The 22,548-nt window shown below is 43.4% G+C and overlaps 1 protein-coding gene across 5 annotated transcripts in view; it reads left to right on the forward strand.

The window, feature by feature from the left end:
• The window catches only part of osbpl1a (oxysterol binding protein-like 1A), a 226,803-nt gene that overhangs the window by 63,733 nt on the left and 140,522 nt on the right, over positions 1-22,548 (forward strand). For all 5 annotated transcript variants that reach the window (XM_028803652.2, XM_028803651.2, XM_051928916.1 and 2 more), the window contains 3 exons: positions 7,570-7,614; positions 9,644-9,717; positions 16,341-16,404. In XM_028803652.2, coding sequence (XP_028659485.1) covers positions 7,570-7,614; positions 9,644-9,717; positions 16,341-16,404 — 183 coding nt within the window. The remainder of the gene's footprint in view (positions 1-7,569; positions 7,615-9,643; positions 9,718-16,340; positions 16,405-22,548) is intronic.

Here is a 22,548-nt window from a genome sequence, read left to right on the forward strand (position 1 = left end):
CCAAATATCACTACCTCTCTTTCTGGGAGCCGGCTTCATTATTGAAACATGATTTTGGATTACTAAAGCTGCCATAACTTTTATTTTTTTAATTAAAATTAAGTGATTTAACTAGAATGGTAAAACTAATAAAATTTTAGCAAAAGAAATTCTTGAACTGCTACAACTGTTTTACACCTTCTGGCCCCTAAAGCTCCTGTAATACTCTCCATCTCGACTGCCTATTGTTTGTCCTTCTGTGAGGTTAAGTTTACTTTTCTCTGTCTGTTCTCCTAACTTTACACTCCTCTTATTCCTTACTTTTGCACTTGCACTGTTTGTATTCCCCCTGTATTAATGAAACTTTACGGTACCTTTTAACTGCTGCACTTCTGGACTGCTAAGAACTGTTCAATCTAAAATAAATTAATAAAATAAAATTTGCTTGGTGAATATCTTGTACCTGATTGGGCATCTGGTTGCTTACCTACACACCGCTTTTTTTTTTTTTTAACTAAGGAATCGCAGTTGCTGTTACTTATGAACTATTTATGCTACAATGGCTATTCACTTACGGATGCCGATATCACTTACTGCTGCTTTCTGCCCTGCCTCTTTGGCACTAGTTCAAATACAAATAATAAGAACAAATACACATAACAAGTAACTTTTCCAAGCAGACCCCCAAACACCCAGCTACTTTTGCTCCTATGCTGGCAAAAAAAAAAGAAAAAAACCCTTCTAAATGGAGAAAAAAACTTAAAAAATTCCTGCACAGTTCTTTTGAGGCAACCAAAACACACGTTTATAGTAGCAAAATATATATATTTTTTAATTAACTCTCACCACAGAAAACACAAACCCCCAGCAACTCTCAGCTGCCTCTCTCGTTTACAAAATTGTAGTTTATTGTTTGAGCATTCAACAAATGTAAAAATATCAAGATCATTACTAATTGATCAAGATCAGTTGATGTACCAAATTCAGATTAACCAAGAGATGATCAGAGTTCTCTCCAAAAACTTACCTTTAAAGGCAATGTTATCTCTTATCACAATATTTGCCAAAGCCATCTGTAAAAGTCAACATAAACTGTCTAGATATTCTAGTATTATGTGCTTTGGATAAGAAACTTTCTTTGAACATCCATCCATCCATCCATTGTCTCCCGCTTATCCGAGGTCGGGTCGCGGGGGCAGCAGCTTGAGCAGAGATGCCCAGACTTCCCTCTCCCCGGCCACTTCTTCTAGCTCTTCTGGGAGAATCCCAAGGCGTTCCCAGGCCAGTCGAGAGACATAGTCCCTCCAGCGTGTCCTGGGTCTTCCCCGGGGCCTCCTCCCGGTTAGGACGTGCCCGGAACACCTCACCAGGGAGGCGTCCAGGAGGCATCCTGATCAGATGCCCGAGCCACCTCATCTGACTCCTCTCGATGCGGAGGAGCAGCGGCTCTACTCTGAGCCCCTCCCGGATGACTGAGCTTCTCACCCTATCTTTAAGGGAAAGCCCAGACACCCTGCGGAGGAAACTCATTTCAGCCGCTTGTATTCGCGATCTCGTTCTTTCGGTCACTACCCATAGCTCATGACCATAGGTGAGGGTAGGAACATAGATCGACTGGTAAATTGAGAGCTTCGCCTTGCGGCTCAGCTCCTTTTTCACCACGACAGACCGATGCAATGCCCGCATTACTGCGGATGCCGCACCGATCCGCCTGTCGATCTCACGCTCCATTCTTCCCTCACTCGTGAACAAGACCCCGAGATACTTGAACTCCTCCACTTGGGGCAGGATCTCGCTACCAACCCTGAGAGGGCACTCCACCCTTTTCCAGGCTGAGGACCATGGTCTAGGATTTGGAGGTGCTGATTCTCATCCCAGCCGCTTCACACTCGGCTGCGAACCGATCCAGAGAGAGCTGAAGATCACGGCCTGATGAAGCAAACAGGACAACATCATCTGCAAAAAGCAGTGACCCAATCCTGAGCCCACCAAACTGGACCCCCTCAACACCCTGGCTGCGCCTAGAAATTCTGTCCATAAAAGATATGAACAGAATCGGTGACAAAGGGCAGCCCTGGCGGAGTCCAACTCTCACTGGAAACGGGTTCGACTTACTGCCGGCAATGCGGACCAAGCTCTGGCACTGATCGTACAGGGACTGAACAGCCCTTATCAGGGGGGCCGGTACCCCATACTCTCGGAGTACCTCCCACAGGATTCCCCGAGGGACACGGTCGAATGCCTTTTCTAAGTCCACAAAACACATGTAGACTGGTTGGGCAAACTCCCATGCACCCTCCAGGACCCTGCTAAGGGTATAGAGCTGGTCCACTGTTCCGCGACCAGGACGAAAACCACACTGTTCCTCCTGAATCCGAGGCTCGACTATCCGACGGACCCTCCTCTCCAGGACCCCTGAATAGACTTTTCCAGGGAGGCTGAGGAGTGTGATCCCTCTGTAGTTGGAACACACCCTCCGATCCCCCTTCTTAAAGAGGGGGACCACCACCCCGGTCTGCCAATCCAGAGGCACTGTCCCTGATGTCCATGCGATGTTGCAGAGGCGTGTCAGCCAAGACAGTCCTACAACATCCAGAGCCTTGAGGAACTCCGGGCGTATCTCATCCACCCCCGGGGCCCTACCACCAAGGAGTTTTTTTGACCACCTCGGTGACCTCAGTCTCAGAGATGGGGAGCCCACCTCTGAGTCCCCAGGCTCTGCTTCCTCATTGGAAGGCATGTTAATGGGATTGAGGAGGTCTTCGAAGTATTCCCCCCCACCGACCCACAACATCCCGAGTCGAGGTCAGCAGCGCACCATCCCCACCATATACAGTGTTGACACTGCACTGCTTCCCCTTCCTGAGACGCCGGATGGTGGACCAGAATCTCCTCGAAGCCGTCCGAAAGTCATTCTCCATGGCCTCCCCAAACTCCTCCCACGCCCGAGTTTTTGCCTCAGCAACCACCAAAGCCGCATTCCGCTTGGCCTGCCGGTACCTATCAGCTGCCTCCGGGGTCCCACAGGACAAAAGGGTCCTGTAGGACTCCTTCTTCAGCTTGACGGCATCCTTCACCGCCGGTGTCCACCAGTGGGTTCGGGGATTGCCGCCACGACAGGCACCGACCACCTTACGGCCACAGCTCCGGTCAGCTGCCTCAACAATAGAGGCACGGAACATGGCCCATTCGGACTCAATGTCCCCCACCTCCCTCGGGATGTGGTCGAAGTTCTGCCGGAGGTGGGAGTTGAAGCTACTTCTGACAGGGGGCTCTGCCAGACGTTCCCAGCAGACCCTCACAACACGTTTGGGCCTACCACGCCTGACCGGCATCCTCCCCCACCATCGAAGCCAACTCACCACCAGGTGGTGATCAGTTGACAGCTCCGCCCCTCTCTTCACCCGAGTGTCCAAGACATGTGGCCGCAAGTCCGACGACACGACCACAAAGTCGATCATCGAACTGAGGCCTAGGGTGTCCTGGTGCCAAGTGCACATATGAACACCCCTATGCTTGAACATGGTGTTCGTTATGGACAATCCGTGACGAGCACAGAAGTCCAATAACAAAACAACGCTCGGGTTCAGATCAGGGGGGCCATTCCTCCCAATCACGCCCTTCCAGGTCTCACTGTCATTGCCCACGTGAGCATTGAAGTCTCCCAGCAGAACGAGGGAGTCCCCAGAAGGTATGCCCTCTAGCACCCCCTCCAGGGACTCCAAAAAGGGTGGGTACTCCGAACTGCTGTTCGGTGCATACGCACAAACAACAGTTAGGACCCGTCCCCCCCACCCGAAGGCGAAGGGAGGCTACCCTCTCGTCCACCGGGGTAAACCCCAATGTACAGGCTCCAAGTTGGGGGGCAATAAGTATACCCACACCTGCTCGGCGCCTCTCACCGGGGGCAACTCCAGAGTGGTAGAGAGTCCAGCCCCTCTCAAGGAGATTGGTTCCAGAGTCCAAGCTGTGCGTCGAGGTGAGTCCGACTATATCTAGCCGGAACCTCTCAACTTCGCGCACTAGCTCAGGCTCCTTCCCCTTCAGAGAGGTGACATTCCACGTCCCAAGAGCCAGTTTCTGTAGCCGAGGATCGGACCGCCAAGGTCCCCGCCTTCGGCCACCACCCATTCTTTGAACAGAATAACCAAATTCTAATAGTAAAGCATGATGATTGGAGCATTATAGGCTGGACTGATTTTCTGCTTAGGGGCCTGGTCCTCTTGCTATTTCTGACTTAGACTTGAATTTTACCATGTTCAGTGGACTATCCGAACACAATGTAAGGGACCTTTTTTGAAAAACCTAAGGATTTTGTTTTGTAGGATAGGCCTTTACATCACTTGAATACATTTGTACTGGAATGGCTATAAGAGGAGAAAGTGGATAGTTCTGAAATGGCAGAGTTAAAGCCCACATGTTGTGAATCCTGTTGAAATGTTGTGGGAGGGGGTCTTGAAACAGACTGTATTTGCATGAACATTCTCGTTCCACTGCTAAAGCTGTTTTGTATGGAGGAGCAAGCAGGGTTTCTTTGTAGTTGATGTGTATGACTAATAAATGTGACATTTAATATTCTTAAAACTTTTTTTAATCTAGTTCATGGTCATGGTGGGCCAGTGAAGGCCCCAGCAGTATTGGGCACAAGGCAGAAACCAACCCTGTCTATTAACTGGCCAACTTGGACAGTTTAGAATCACCAGTTAACCTAAGCTGTACATATCTGAGAATATGGAGAAAAAAAAAACAAGAGTAATGGGAAGTATACCCATGCATATCCATCCATCCATCCATCCATTGTCTCCCGCTTATCCGAGGTCGGGTCGCGGGGGCAGCAGCTTGAGCAGAGATGCCCAGACTTCCCTCTCCCCGGCCACTTCTTCTAGCTCTTCCGGGAGAATCCCAAGGCGTTCCCAGGCCAGTCGAGAGACATAGTCCCTCCAACGTGTCCTGGGTCTTCCCCGGGGCCTCCTCCCGGTTAGACGTGCCCGGAACACCTCACCAGGGAGGCGTCCAGGAGGCATCCTGATCAGATGCCCGAGCCACCTCATCTGACTCCTCTCGATGCGGAGGAGCAGCGGCTCTACTCTGAGCCCCTCCCGGATGACTGAGCTTCTCACCCTATCTTTAAGGGAAAGCCCAGACACCCTGCGGAGGAAACTCATTTCAGCCGCTTGTATTCGCGATCTCGTTCTTTCGGTCACTACCCATAGTTCATGACCATAGGTGAGGGTAGGAACATAGATCGACTGGTAAATTGAGAGCTTCGCCTTGCGGCTCAGCTCCTTTTTCACCACGACAGACTGATGCAGCGCCCGCATTACTGCGGATGCCGCACCGATCCGCCTGTCGATCTCACGCTCCATTCTTCCCTCACTCGTGAACAAGACCCCGAGATACTTGAACTCCTCCACTTGGGGCAGGATCTCACTACCAACCCTGAGAGGGCACTCCACCCTTTTCCAGCTGAGGACCATGGTCTCGGATTTGGAGGTGCTGATTCTCATCCCAGCCGCTTCACACTCGGCTGCGAACCGATCCAGAGAGAGCTGAAGATCACGGCCTGATGAAGCAAACAGGACAACATCATCTGCAAAAAGCAGTGACCCAATCCTGAGCCCACCAAACCGGACCCCCTCAATGCCCTGGCTGCGCCTAGAAATTCTGTCCATAAAAGTTATGAACAGAATCGGTGACAAAGGGCAGCCCTGGCAAAGTCCAACTCTCACTGGAAACGGGTTCGACTTACTGCCGGCAATGCGGACCAGGCTCTGGCACCGATCGTACAGGGACCGAACAGCCCTTATCAGGGGGGCCGGTACCCCATACTCTCGGAGTACCTCCCACAGGATTCCCCGAGGGACACGGTCGAATGCCTTTTCCAAGTCCACAAAACACATGTAGACTGGTTGGGCAAACTCCCATGCACCCTCCAGGACCCTGCTAAGGGTATAGAGCTGGTCCACTGTTCCGCGACCAGGACAAAAACCACTCTGTTCCTCCTGAATCCGAGGCTCGACTGTCCGACGGACCCTCCTCTCCAGGACCCCTGAATAGACTTTTCCAGGGAGGCTGAGGAGTGTGATCCCTCTGTAGTTGGAACACACCCTCCGATCCCCCTTCTTAAAGAGGGGGACTACCACCCCGGTCTGCCAATCCAGAGGCACTGTCCCTGATGTCCATGCGATGTTGTAGAGACATGTCAACCAAGACAGTCCTACAACATCCAGAGCCTTGAGGAACTCCGGGCGTATCTCATCCACCCCCGGGGCCCTGCCACCAAGGAGTTTTTTGACCACCTCGGTGACCTCAGTCCCAGAGATGGGGAGCCCACCTCTGAGTCTCCAGGCTCTGCTTCCTCATTGGAAGGCATGTTAATGGGATTGAGGAGGTCTTCGAAGTACTCCCCCCCACCAACCCACAACGTCCCGAGTCGAGGTCAGCAGCGCACCATCCCCACCATATACAGTGTTGACACTGCACTGCTTCCCCTTCCTGAGACGCCGGATGGTGGACCAGAATCTCCTCGAAGCCGTCCGAAAGTCATTCTCCATGGCCTCCCCAAACTCCTCCCACGCCCGAGTTTTTGCCTCAGCAACCACCAAAGCCGCATTCCGCTTGGCCTGCTGGTACCTATCAGCTGCCTCCGGGGTCCCACAGGACAAAAGGGTCCTGTAGGACTCCTTCTTCAGCTTGACGGCATCCTTCACCGCCGGTGTCCACCAGCGGGTTCGGGGATTGCCGCCACGACAGGCACCGACCACCTTACGGCCACAGCTCCGGTCAGCTGCCTCAACAATAGAGGCACGGAACATGGCCCATTCGGACTCAATGTCCCCCACCTCCCTCGGGATGTGGTCGAAGTTCTGCCGGAGGTGGGAGTTGAAGCTACTTCTGACGGGGCTCTGCCAGACGTTCCCAGCAGACCCTCACAACACGTTTGGGCCTACCACACCTGACCGGCATCCTCCCCCACCATCGAAGCCAACTCACCACCACTGAGACGCCGGATGGTGGACCAGAATCTCCTTGAAGCCGTCCGAAAGTCGTTCTCCATGGCCTCCCCAAACTCCTCCCACGCCCGAGTTTTTGCCTCAGCAACCACCAAAGCCGCATTGCGCTTGGCCTGCCGGTACCTATCACCCATGCATATATCAGGAGAATTTGCAACATCCACACAAACAAGAATGTGGGGATAGAAAGAAAACCTATTGTCAATGAGTCTGGCTGAATTCTTGCACAAAGGCTAGATGGTTACATGAATTGAAGCCTAGAGTACACTTTTTGCACACCTGGAAATTGTTGAGTGATTGATTAAAATATATTTTTTTATGTTAGATTGCCTTAATGAATTGATACTATTGAAAGATAATTGTTCATATGAATTGTTAAAGAAATATTAACAGTGCTGTAATATCTGTAATTACTCACAGTACATATACACAAATACATATAATGTAATAAGGAGGGGGAAGATATATTGAAATGTCTGTGTAGTTTAAAAGCGGCTAGTAAATGTACCTTCGTTACAAGAACAAGGAATTATCATCTTTTCAACTCAATTCTTGCCTTATTTTGCCTCCTTTTTAGGTTGTGAACCGCAATTTGAAGAAATTTGAAGGGTACCTCTGGAAGGTACATATTCTTTTTGATTTATAAAAAAAAAAAACTAAATAATGGTTGCTGCCCTTTACAGTTGATTATTATACAGTTTCACAGTGTTTCCAATGAATCTCTAGGATTCTCTGAAAGTTGGCCTCTAGAGAAGAACCAAACAAACAAATAAGTATCAATGGCAGTTCACATAAAAAAAAATAAATAAATAAAATACAAAACTCTTAAGACATTACCGAAGATGTTTTCAGGAAGCGGGGAATGTTGTTTATTTCTGGTTTTTTTAAAAATCCATCAGTGCTGTCATGGTTTGATTCTTTTTGATTTGATCAGTTGTTTTGGGGGTTTCTGAGACCCAGGAATCTAATGGTCATATTTTCTTTGTTACAGTGCATTTTTACTGATATTAGCTATTTTTTAAATTGTTCTATGACACCATCTTATTTTTAATTTTATGGGCACTGCCATTTTGGGACTTCTTTGTTGATGTTTGCAGTGCCACTGTTAGATAAGGTCAAATGGAAGTGTGCTTCAAATGACCTCACTAGGTCAAAGCTATAAAGGTCCACATTGTACATATCCTGGTTGTGCAAGTTTGGGTTCAACTAAAAGCACTCTGCATTCTGTTTTGTCTTTTCATTTAAAGATGATTTTGTTTTGAAATCTTTTCTCTCCCTGGCTCTCATTTTGGCCCAGGTACTTGTATTATTATGCCTTTTGACCTTCTCACTCCATTCTGTCATTAGGATGTTTTGTCGTGCATCCGGAGTTTAACTTATTAGATTCCTACTCCCCTAGTTGTGACCTTAGAGCAAAGTCAGGGAAAGCAAGCTATCTCCTGATTCCAATTATAAAAACAACTGCTGCCTCCTTGCACAGTCAGTACAAATACATCATTGATTTTTTTCCATCCTGTCCTGCTTCTAAAACTGTGTTATAGATTTAAAGACTGCTGACCAAGAATATAATGTATTTTCCCTCAGTATCACAAGCTTTATTGTAGTGCATTGTGGACATATTGGTATGTGCTTGTCAGAAGAGCACAACAGCAGTGCATCCTACCAGTACAGGAACCTACCTCTTTAAAGTCACATGTAATATGGAGTTATACTGATCCTAATTTTTTTTTTCCTTACCTGCTGTACATTGTTAGTCTAGAGGCTTGTTGCCATAGATACTCTGCAGATATGGATAAAACATTAACCATTGTGTATTAAGATGTGTATTTATATATATATATATATATATATATAATTTTTTTTTTTTTTTTTTTTTTTTTTTTTTTTTGATATCCTGCATCTTAAAGATTTGCACAGAAACATGTGTGTTTCTTTTAGTAAAGGTCTTTGAAGGGGAATATAAAAAAGAATGAACTATCTAATAAATCAGGAGGGTTAAATTTTAATGTCGCTCAATTCTGTTAAACATAGTTTTGGATTTAAAGTGACAAATCATTGTAAGACATTTTGGTTTAAAAAAACAATGTTAAAGGGCTATATATAAATATTTACGGAAAGAAAACTATCATTTATGTGTATGTCTTACCCGCACTTCCTTGTATCAGTGAAAGCAGTATTACTCTACTTTACAGTTAACTGGAAGGAAAAAATAGAATGAACAGCTGTATTGTACATAGCCACTGGCTATAAAGGATTGAAACGTTTTGTATCTTGGAAAACAATAAAAGCACGCCAACTTCATAATTTGGAATGATGAGAAAAGTCAGAATAAAAGTTTTTTGCATGTGGTGAACTCTATGAATCTTTATGAATTCATTTTTAAATTATATATTAAAAACCTCTGCAAACAAAAAAGATCCATACTGAGACATTGATTGCACTGCAAACACTTAAACACTCACAAGGCACAAAAAACCTGTATGCACACTTCTGATTGTAATTGCTAAAAATACTTTATCAGTTTTAGCACGAATGTTTGCTATTCATATTTGCTTGTAACCCGATTCTAAACAGGATTAGGCTTTAGTATAAATTATTCTGGTGGACTAATAAAATACACTGACTTGTGGATTTTTGTTTTTTTTAAATAGACATCCCGCTTTTTTGGATGGAAGCTATTTTGGGTGGTTGTTCAAGATGGAGTTTTGTCATGGTATCCAAAACAGTAAGCATCCATGCATGTATCATTTGTTAAAGGTGACTGCTATAAATCTACAGTCAATACTGTTAATTTTTATGAGTAATATGGTGGTTTTAACCAGAGTTTGCAGAGGCACCCAGCACGCCTTCTCCTGCTGTAACATTTTGCCACTAAGTATTAATCAAGGTTGGATATTTAGTTTTATGCTGTATTTTAAGAACATGAGGCTGCATTAGAAATAGACTGTAGAGACTGAAGCATGCAGCTGCTGTAAATACATCATTTTCTTTGCAACAGGTAGATTTCTTTATTTTCAATTTTTTTACATTTGTTTCATGAAAATGCCAGAGTGCCCAAAAAATTCTTAACTTGGTATTTGAAGGCTCAAACAGTTGATTAGTCGTAGGATGCATTTGAATGGTGACAGCAGTTTTGAAAAGAGAATGGAATTAGAAAACGGCACAATATAGTCAAAATTCAGGCATGGGTAATAACTGGGGGAAAAAAAAAGCATTGGACTTGTAGCCTGAAACATAGCCAGAGCCAAGAAACACAAAACGTAATTCATAATCATAGGGAAGAAAAGGCAGTCCTGACCAGTAAACTCAAAGCTTGTAACAACAACAAATGATATCGTGTTTTTGCATGATGCTGGCCTTCATCCTATTACATAATGAGTTCATTGCATTGCATTGCACACTCCCTGACGTCCAGCCTAAGAACGAAATTGCAACTATCATCAAAACTATCCTAAAATGATGGTGTTCATAAGAAAAACAAGACAGTGCCACAGGAGAACATGAATCATTTTGATCACTAGATTCCTTGGCCTCGGAAACCCCAAAAACCATGCTCAAATAATTTTTAGAGCCCAAGGAACAGTAAAGAAAAAATTAAAATATGTCCGATCATGTCACTACTGAGTTAAGTGTAATATACTTAACTAGCCAACCCACGGCGTAGCATAATTAATAATTATGTATTGATGGGTGAACACTTCCTGAAAGACACAGTTGTCCAAATGGGGTGGGTTTTAGGATACGACTGTATATGAATGAAAAGATGGAACTCTGGAGAGGGCAACATACAATTGTCCGTGACTGACAATTGGAGGACCGGCGTCGCACGCTCATTCAGCGATTCACATCCGCGACAAACATGCCTCTTCTTAGATGGTCCTGCCGCGTCCACTCTCGTTCTCGAAGCATACACACCGCCTGGTCATGTGCCTGCTCGCAGGAGCAACTCACGGAGACCCGCCCACCAACTCTAAGACCATGGCGTGTAAAACAGTTTGCGATGGTAGACGCGGTCGTGTGTCGTAACCGAAAAGAATAATGAAAAATCAACATGGCTCAGAGGTGCATGTGGAGTGTAGTAGAGACGAACGCGAATGACGCACTGTATTGTGAGTTGCTGCATCCGAGTTGGTGGGTGTGGCTCTGCGAGTTGTCATCGTATCCAATGGTCTTAGAGTTGGTGGGCGTGGCTCCGTCCTGCGTGCTTTATGGGTGTCTTGCTTGCGCTGCTTCTGCTTAGTGAATTATATATATATAGAGTAGACATTAAGCCCATTACAATAACGGGCGCTAGAACAGTAGTCCATAAACATTAGTAGGAACAGTCCATATTAAATGGCAAGGGACCTTTTACCTCATTAAATTTTTGCGTAAAATGCCTGTAATTTTTCTCTGACAGTAATACTGGCTCTGCTGTCCGTAATATGTGTTTAATTTTCCGTCACAACAGTGGGCAATCTGCAGATTCTCCCCAGCAACTGATGTAATGTGCGTGAAAATAAATCTACTTTTACTTTACGCTTTACCGGGCCAAGCTTCTTAATCGCAAATCTGACATCCTCAGAGTGAACACTTGCACAACAATGGGGAAGCTGGTCTCCGCGTCTCAGTACCCGATTGGATTTTTCGTGTTTTCTGTTTTAGGTCTTACCTCATTTACCAAAATCCGATTGGATCTTCCGCGTGATATTTTATAGGTCCCGCCCTCTTTGTCTTGTATGACGTGTCAGGCGGCCTTTGAAGCATCGCACCGTGCCCCGCGCATGCGCACTTCACCAGAAGACACACACACACACACGGACACTGGACACACACAGGGGTTTTATTAAAGAGGATATACAAATGTACTTTATGTACCTGGATAAAAGTATCTGGTCAAGTTATTGTAACAGCTTAGAAGTTAGATAAACAATGAAACTTGTTGGACTGAATGAGTTCTTCTTGTTTATCTAATTTCTTATGTCCCTATGTACAGATATTCTGTATCGAAGAGAGAAGAAAATAACAATATAAAATGTGCATATAGCAGTTGATGTTTTTTAAAATCTGTTTGAATTTGATTTGCATTTAGCTTGTTCATTTTTCAAGATTAAAACTATATCTATATATATAATTCTCTAAGCCGCTGCCAGAGTGGGCAAGACACCCATGAAAGCACGCAGGAAGGAGCCACGCCCACACCCATGAAAGCACGCAGGAAGGAGCCACGCCCACCAACTCTAAGACCATTGGATACGACGAAAACTCGCAGAGCCACGCCCACCAACTTGGATGCAACGCCTCGGAAAACATGCCGTCATTTCTGTTTGTCTGTGCTACAGTCCACATGTAGCTCTGAGCCACGTTGACTTTTTGGTTACGACGCACGACCGCGTGCAACATCGCAAACTGTTTTACACGCTACATACAGCTATTCGCATCCGCGACAAATATGCGTCTTCTTAGATGGTCCTGCAGGAACACGGAAAACGTTTCCCTGCCCACCAACACTCTTTATTCCCTGGCCCGCATCCACGACAAACATGCGTCGTCTTAGACGGTCCTGCAGGAACACGGAGAACGTTTCCTCGCCTACCAACACCCCTTATTCCCCGGCCCGGGTCCACCCTCGCTCTCTAGGCATTCCTACTGCCTGCTCATGTGTCCGGACGCAACAACTCACCGACCACCCCGTAAGTCGCTTTCGTCTGTGCTAGGAGTCCACATGCAACTCTAAGCCACGTTGACTTTTCATTATTCTTTTCGGTTATGATGCACGCACCACCATCGCAAACTGTTTTACACGCCATGGTCTTAGAGTTGGTGGGCGGGTCTCCGTGAGTTGCTCTTGCGAGCGGGCACATGACCAGGCGGTGTGTATGCTTTGAGAATGAGGGTGGACGCGGCAGGACCATGTAAGAAGAGGCATGTTTGTCGCAGATGTGAATTGCTGAATGCAACGTCTAAACAGTTTGCGAGGGGTATCCCATGGGATCCTTAAAACAATCCTTTAAAACTGAGGTTAAAACACAATGAAGGAAGCAGTCTTTAAAAACCAATAAGCCCTGTGCCTCTGTTTCATTAGCGTCTCACCTGCTTCACCGATGCAGGCCCTGCAACAGTCGAGACGCTCTCTTAGCAGCTGACCTTCTCTGTGCCTGACTCCACTATAGGCTGCAACAAAATTATGAAAGTACGGGTGCTTTAGTTTCACACAAGCTGTGTGTGTGGGTGGGTTGGTGTTAGTTAATTAGTTACTCAAAGGATTTCAAGATTTAATATGCACAAGCGGTAACAATGCAAAAGCAGCCCAAACCAGAAAAGACGGCTGGCAAAAAGTGGCCAACAAATTAAACGCATGTGCATTGTACTTACTGAAAGCAGCGTTACGGATTTTGCAAATGTTCATTTTTTTCCCTCTGCTTAAAAAACATTTAAAAAGCGGCGTGATTATGCGGCGTATACGCCACGGGTTGGTATGCAGCGTGTAAAACAGTTTGTCGCGGATAATTTGCCTTTTACTATTACACGAAGACAATCTCCTGTTAATACTTCGTTACATTGATATAGCGGTGTTCTCAGTATTCAAAGCGCTATCCACACAGGGAGGAACCGGGAAGCGAAACTACAATCTTCCACAGTCTCCTTACTTCAAAGCAGCAGCACTACTACAGCGCCACAAGGCAGTTAAAGAGTACACCAGGCTCGATTTTGTTTTCACTTCTGTTTACAGAGATCGGGTCTTAGATCGCGTTGTTGCAATGTTACTTTTCTTGGTGGCTTATTACATTATGGATGTTTCACATGTTTATTTTTTTCCCCTGTGCTTAAAAGACATTAAAAAAGGGTTTCTCAACTGTGGCTCCGGAACATCTCAGTACGCAAGCTATATTAAGCGTCAACAACGAAGACTCGCTACACCTTAATCTACAAGTACTGACACTTATCCCTACCAATGAAGTAACTTTCACCAGCGTGGCCTTCTTCATCACAGACGATCCCGCTTTCAGTCACGGACAATTATATGTTGCTCTCTCCAGAGCTCTATCTTTTCATTCACTCACAGTGGTATCCACAAACACCCCATCTGGACAACTGTGTCGTTCAGGAAGTGTTCACCCATCAATACAACTCAAAGAACAGGGCGTCATTTGCGTTCGTCTCTGCTATACTCCACATGCACCTCTGAAGAAGCATGTTTGTCGTGGATGTGAATCGCTGTATGCGGCGTGTAGAACAGTTTGCGAGGGGTATCCCATGGTCTTACAGTTGGTGGGCGGGTCTCTGTTTGTTGCTCTTGTGAGTGGGCACATGACCAGGCAGTGAGTATGCTTCGAGAGCGAGGGTGGACGCGACAGGACCATCTAAGAAGAATCATATTTGTTGCGGATGTGAATTGCTGTATGCAGCATGTAAAACAGTTTGCGAGGGGTATACTATGGTCTTGGCAGTGTCTATGCTTCTATGTGAATCGCTGTATGCAGAGTGTAAAACGCTCTATTGTATGTTGCCCTCTCCAGAGTTGCATCTTTTCATTCACCTACAGTCGTATCCTCAAAACCAACCCCATTTGGACAACTGTGTCTTTCAGGAAGTGTTCGCCTATCAATACATAAATTAAAAAAAAAAAAAAAAAAAAAAAAAGATTGAACTAACTTGTATTGTATCTAATAGCACACTGCTTGTGCAAACTCCATTCTCTACATTGTTTTTGAAACTTGAGCAATATACCATATTATTTAAACTGCATTCCTCAATAGAATAGATAGAAAAGTGGTATAGTGCTGCATATTAAATTGTTAGCCGGGATTGCTGGTTTAATTCTTTAAATATTCATATTACTTTGTTAGAACCTTGTGCAGTACTTTTTGGAAGACTTTTTTTGCAATAGTGAGTGAACTTTTTTATAACCATAGTATCCATATAGAAGGTTAGATGTTTGTTAGGATATAAAATTAATACAGCTGTAAATTTACAGATAGATAGATAGATACTTTATTAATCCCAAGGGAAAATTCACATACTCCAGCGGCAGCATACTGATACAAAAAACAATATTAAATTAAAGATTGATAATAATGCAGGTAAAAACAGACAATAACTATGAATAATTTTAATGTTTACACCCCCACCCCCGGGTGGAATTGAAGAGTCGCGTAGTTTGGGGGGAGAAACGATCTTCTCAGTCTGTCAGTGGAGCAGGACAGTGACAGCAGTCTGTTGCTGAAGCTGCTCTTCTGTCTGGAGATGACACTGTTTAGTGGATGCAGTGGATTCTCCATAATTGATAGGAGCCTGCTTAGCACCCGTTGCTCTGCCACAGATGTCAAACTGTCCAGCTCCATGCCAACAATAGAGCCTGCCTTCCTCACCAGTTTGTCCAGGCGTGAGGTGTCTTTCTTCTTAATGCTGCCTCCCCAGCACACCACCGCGTAGAAGAGGGCGCACGCCACAACCGTCTGATAGAACATCTGCAGCATCTTATTGCAGATGTTGAAGGACGCCAGCCTTCTAAGGAAGTATAACCAGCTCTGTCCTTTCTTACACAGAGCATCAGTATTGGCAGTCCAGTCTAATTTATCATCCAGCTGCACTCCCAGGTATTTATAGGTCTGCACCATCTGCACAGTCACCTCTGATGATCACGGGGTCCATGAGGGGTCTGGGCCTCCTAAAATCCACCACCAGCTCCTTGGTTTTGCTGGTGTTCATAGGTCCCTATACTCCTCCTCCTGCCCACTCCTGATGCAGCCCACGATAGCAGTGTCGTCAGCGAACTTTTGCACGTGACAGGACACAAGTTGTATTGGAAGTCCGATGTATATAGGCTGAACAGGACTGGAGAAAGTACAGTCCCCTGTGGCGCTCCCGTGTTGCATACCACAATGTCGGACGTGCAGTTCTCAAGACGCACATACTGAGGTCTGTCTTTAAGATAGTCCACGATCCATGCCACCAGGTATGAATCTACTCCCATCTCTGTCAGCTTGTCCCTAAGGAGCAGAGGTTGGATTGTGTTGAAGGTGCTAGAGAAGTCTAGAAACATAATTCTTACAGCACCACTGCCTCTGTCCAAGGTGGGAGAGGGATCGGTGTAGCATATAGATGATGGCATCCTCCGCTCCCACCTTCTCCTGATATGCAAACTGCAGAGGGTCGAGGGCGTGTTGAACCTGTGGCCTCAGGTGGTGAAGTAGCAGCCTCTCCATGGTCTTCATCACATGTGGTTATTAGATATAAGTGTGTATTATTTATATTTTCTGTGTGACTGTGGTAGTTTTTTATATAATTCAAGGTCTACTGGTTTTTATGGTTAACTAATGAATTTGTGTTTATTCCTTCTGTGTTTTACCTTGGAATTTTTTTAAGGTCTGATGCTAGCAGTTGTATTAACCGACAAGGATGTAAACACCTGACTCAAGCTGTTTGCACGGTAAGGTCCTTTAAGGTTTAACTACAAATAGAAATTAAACTCAAATTTGTGTTATATTAAAAAAGATAATACATTGTAGCTTTACTATATTAGACATGCTGCATCTTATTAGGAGCATGATGGTATGGCATTTACCCCTGCTGTATTCAGATTTTAGGAGCATGGGTTTGATTCCCAGCTCAGTTAATGTCTCAGAATTTTTCATATTCTTCATCTGTCTGCTTGAGTATTCTCCAAACGCCACATTTTAGATGAACTCAAACGTTTATATGCATAAATCCCTGTGTGTTTGCTGTCATGCACAATTTCCCTATAAACTGGCAGTTAATCCAGGTTGTTCCAGCCTTGTACCCAAGTCAGTAAGCATAAGCAGTGGGTCCACCTGAACCTTTAATTTAATTTAAAAACAAAAAAAGGTGTTTTTGATAATACGTGTAGCAAAGGATACTTATCTGATTGTGTACAACATACTATTAAATCTGTTTAAACAATGTAATGTATCTGAATACGATGGTTACCTATATGTGAGACTGTGTGTTCCTACTGTATATCATGAAGAGGCTTATTTTTACCTTGGTATTATCCAGTCATTTCCAGAAAGTCTGTCATCATTATTATGGGTTTGGAAACTAAGCCTCAAAACAGCATACTTAACAATCTATCATGCAATTTTTAGTTTTTGCTCTTTATAATGTAAATCCTTTTTAAGAAGTCAGTTACAAAATATATTTGTATAACCGCTAGAAACACTACTGTACCCATCCATGGCCTGTTTACTCTGTGTCCAGTTTGTTGAATAAAAATGTGGTTTTACTGTATATTTAAGATGTCATTTTGTTCCTTTTATTATATTGTCTTGGAGCCTGGTAGTGTATGTGTGGTAAGGATGCAGGACACTAGATTTGCATGAAAATATAATTTTGTTTTTCAATTAAAATTTTAATGATTTTTTTTCTGTGACTATACAGCTTATATTCAACTGATGTGAGATGTTTCTACTATTGCCTTTAAATGCATAGTGTCGACAAAACAGAAAATAACTGGTTTAGACAGAGCATCTATCAAGATCAGTCACAAAAAATATAAAGCTACTACTACTTTGAACAATTGTTGATTACATGTATTTATACTGAGAATGTTGTGTTACATATTTCAGAATATCACAAATTGGTCTTTGAAGTTCAAAAGAACATAAAGGATAAAAAAAACTGTCCTGAGTTCAAGCTTTTTTTCAAGCAGCATGAAAAAAAAAACTGCACTCTGTAAGTCAAGGAAAACAACTCCTTTTAATTTAGGAATTTACTGAAACTCAGAGCCTGGACTGATACCTGTCTTTGTGTGTCTCAAGCACTTTGCTAGAATACATTTTCATGGTAGCAGAGAATGTTATCACACTTGAAACTTAACTTGAAAAGTACGGAGAGATTTTAGAAATGTCACAAGCACCCATCTGAGTACTGTGTTTGAGCAATTGGTATCAGCACATAATATAGTTTCCTCAGTGTGACTACAAGATGGCAGAAAAGGAACAAATTGCTTGTAAATACCACCTTTTGTTTCGAGGATTACCTTTCTTAAGATGGTGAGCGTGATGTTGAAATAGATGTTAATATATGCATCACGGTGTTAAAATCATTATTGTAATTCATTCCTCCACTCCACATCCAAACAAAGCATGGTGATACAACATAACTGCATGTAAAAAAGAATTCAGCAACAAATGTGTGCTGCTAGTAAATCTCCCCCACTGACTCTAGCACTTCAGACTCAGATTCTTTAATAAGTTTAGTGGCTAACACATTAATCAAACCACACACCAATACATCAGTTGTAGTTGTAAGTGTGTTTTAGCTTTGCTGAGGATAAAATACAATGTAAGCTACACCGCACAAACTAGATATGCCAATAATGTAATTTGTTTCATTTTATTTTTGTATGACGCACTTCACTGAATGCCAGTGTATAACTAGTTCATAGATAAAGTGCAACTGCAAACATTACAAATTATTAACTACATAATGTGTACACATAAAGATACCATTTTGTTTAGCACAGCTAAAGAAAGTAATTTCAAACTGATTAACATAAAGGGACTCTAACAGTGTCTATTCCATTAACATTGACATTGAACTCTGCACAGTTCACAATGGAGGAGCAGAAAACAAACTCTAGTCAGCAGCATCTCTGGAAAAATAAACCTCTGTTGGATCCACAGTCAGTTATAATGCAAAGTCATAGACAATTTAGTGTGAGAGTACTAAAGCAGCTTCAGATTTTATATATGTTTTATGCATATTAGAGCAGTGTGCTGGACTGTTTTTAATGTCATTCTCACAAATATTCTGTTTCCTTCTGCTGAACAGTAATTTAGAAATCTGTTAACTTGGGGTAAACCTATGCAGAATTAGACCTCCAATTCTTACACACCTTAGTGTGAAATGCTCCTGTCGTCACAACTTTTACTGTAAGTCTCCTTGGTTTCCAATCTTGATGCACATCGCTAATGCACAGCTTTATTTGCTAGCACCTTATTTCACCATATACTGTATGAAACAAAGGTGTGTGTTGTGATTTACATTTCTGTAATTTAATAATTACTACATAGTCAGAACAATAATGCGTCCTATAAAAGCTGCATGATATACTAAATCTGGTGTTTCCATCAGAATCATACTCTTTATATGATTTTAATCTTCTTGCCCTCTCTGTTTGTCTGGGTCAAATTTTGCAATCAATCTTTTTTACCCACGTTTACGAAACAGATTTCCTTCAAACTTTGCATGCGTTCTGATCTCTGGTGACAATGCAATATTTCATCAGTTTTGACCCGGGATCTGAATGCTAATTACGTTAAATTTAAATTTCTCATTTCCTTATATGATACTTTTAGCATACAGTAATCCCTCGCTATATCGCGCTTCGACTTTCGCGGCTTCACTCTATCGCGGATTTTATATGTAAGCATATTTAAATATATATCGCAGATTTTTTGCTGGTTCGCGGATTTCTGCGGACAATGGGTCCTTTAATTACTGGTACACGCTTCCTCAGTTGGTTTGTCCAGTTGATTTCATACAAGGGACGCTATTGGCAGATGGCTGAGAAGCTACCCAACCACAGCACGTATTATGTATTAAATAAAACTCCTCAAATATATTGTGAGCACTGGGGCTGTTCGCACTCCTAGAGGACACGGACGCTCCTCAAAAAACGCTGAAAGATTACCTTCACAGTGCTTCTTCCTTTGCTGGGCTTACATGTGGCTGCTTTGCAAGCGATATGCTTCCCGCATGGTGCTTCGCATACTTAAAAGATCAAACCGCACGTATTGATTTTTGATTGTTTGCTTTCCTCTCTCTCTCTCTCTCTCTCTCTCTCTCTCTCTCTCTCGCTCTGACGGAGGGGGTGTGAGCAGAGGGGCTGTTCGCATACTGGCCTAGAGGATACGGACGCTCCTCTAAAAAAAAATGCTGAAAAATGTTTGATCCCATCCTCGCACCTACTTTGTGCGGCGGTGCTTCGCATACTTAAAAGCCAAACAGCCCAATTGATTTTTGACTGTTTGCTTTTTTCTCTCTCTCTCTCTCTCTCTCTCTCTCTGACGCGCACTCCTTTGAAGAGGAAGATATGTTTGCATTCTTTTAATTGTGAGACGGAACTGTCATCTCTGTCTTGTCATGGAGCACAGTTTAAACTTTTGAAAAAGAGACAAATGTTTGTTTGCAGTGTTTGAATAATGTTCCTGTCTCTCTACAACCTCCTGTGTTTCTGTGCAAATCTGTGATCCAAGCATGACAATATAAAAATAACCATATAAACATATGGTTTGTACTTCGCGGATTTTCACCTTTCGCGGGGGGGTCTGGAACGCAACCCCCGCGATGGAGGAATGATTACTCTATACACATATATATAGTGGTTTCAGCTAACACATACATATAAATGAAAAATTAGCAGTGTTGGTTAAGTGGTTGGTGCTTTGGATTTTCAATCAAATGATTGAAGGTTCAAGACCAATGTAGACAAATTATTTAAAAAAAAAAAAAAAAATCTGATCAATTGATATTGAAATTGATATTGTCAGATTACTTGAATGTGACAGTTAAGCAGCATTGGTCATGTGGTTAGCATGTTGAACATTCAATCAAATGGTCGAAGGTTCAAGACCAAAGTACACTTTTTTTCTTTTTTCGTTTTATCAGTTTTTCATCATTTACAACCCCAAATCAGAAAAAGTTGGGACAGTGTGGAAAATGTGAATAAAAAAAGAAAAAAGCAAGTTATAAATTCTCCTCAAATTTTATTTCATTGCAGACAGTATGAACACAAAATAATTCATGTTTTTTTTTTTTTTGTCAACATCATTTGATTTGTAAATAAATATCCATTCTTGCCATTCAGGCTTGCAACACATTTCAAAAAAAGTTGGGACAGTACAGCAATTACCACTTTGTACAGTTCCCCTGTCTTTTAACAACACTTAAAAGACGTTTAGGCATTGAAGAAATCAAGTGACTAAGTGTTGCAGGTGTTAGTTTGTCCCATTCTTCCTGCAAACAACGTTTTAGGTGCGCAACAGTACGGGGTCTTCGTTGATGCATTTTTCATTTCAAAATGCGCCAAACATTCTCTATAGGAGACAAATCAGGGCTGCAGGCAGGCCAGTCAAGCATCCGCACCCTCTTCTTACGCAGCCATGCCTTTGTTATGCGCACTGTATGTGGTTTGGCATTGTCTTGCTGAAATAAGCATGGGCGTCCCTGGAAAAGACGTCGTCTTGAAGGCAGCATTTGTTCCTCCAAAACTGAGATATACTTCTCAGCATTGATGGTGCCATCGCAGAAGTGCAAGTTACCTTTGCCAAAGGCACTGACACAACCCCATACCATGACAGACCCTGGCTTTTGGACTTGAATCTGGTAACAGTCTGGATGGTCCTTTTCCTCTTTGGTCCGCAGCACACGGCGTCCATTTCTTCCAAAAAAGATGTGAAAAACCGATTTGTCTGACCACAATACACGTTTCCACTGCACAATGGACCATCCCAGATGCCTCCGAGCCCAGAGAAGTCGATGGTGCTTCTGGACACTATTTATGTAGGGCTTCCTTTTGGCACAGTACAGTTTTAGCTGGCATTTCCTAATGTAACTACGTACTGTAGTGCTTGAGAGTGACTTCTTGAAGTAGTCCTGAGCCCACGCAGTTATATCATTTATTGATGAATGATGGTTTTTAATGCAGTGCCGTCTGAGGGCTCGGAGATCACGGCCATTCAGTTTAGGCTTGCACCCTTGGCCTTTGCGCACGGTAATTTCTCCAGATTCCCTGATTCTTTTCACTATGTTATGCACTGTAGAGGGAGAAATGCCCAAATCTCTTCCTATCTGTCTTTGAGAAACGTTTTTCCTTATCATTTCAAAGATTTTTGCCCGCACTTGGTGGCAAACTGGCGATCCTCTGCCCATCTTTGCTCCTAAAGGAGTAGGCCTTTCCTCAATGCTGCTTTTGTACCGAATCATGATTGTAATCACCTGTTAACATCACCAGTTTCAAATCACATCATTATTTAGTTGTTATACCTCATTACTACCCCTTAATTGCCCCCATCCCAACTTTTTTTGGAATGTGTTGCAAGCCTGAATGGCAAGAATGGATATTTATTTACAAATCAAATGATGTTGACAAAAAAAAACATGAATTATTTTGTGTTCATACTGTCTGCAATGAAATAAAATTTGAGGAGAATTTATAACTTGCTTTTTTCTTTTTTTTTTTCACATTTTCCACACTGTCCCAACTTTTTCTGATTTGGGGTTGTATATACTGTATACAAATTTGGCAAAACACTCTTGTCAGTGATTTGACAATATTGACTCAGTGGATAAAGTGTTGGGGTTTTCTAAGAAAGATTGAACGTTCGATTCTCCAATAGACAAACGCACATTTCCAGTACTTCACACATGTAAGGTTTCACCGTGGTTAGGAAATGAGAGATAAACATGAATGTTACGTTTCACTTTAAGATCGTAGGTTTAATTCCACTATGTCGCTAATGTCATTTATGTCACATCACCTTCAAACCCAAGATAAGATTTTTGTAATGTGCCAAGAATTGTGTGGCATTAGGTGCTAAAAATATATATA

The sequence above is a fragment of the Erpetoichthys calabaricus genome, chromosome 6 (assembly GCF_900747795.2).
Source record: "Erpetoichthys calabaricus chromosome 6, fErpCal1.3, whole genome shotgun sequence".
Lineage (NCBI taxonomy): Eukaryota > Metazoa > Chordata > Cladistia > Polypteriformes > Polypteridae > Erpetoichthys > Erpetoichthys calabaricus.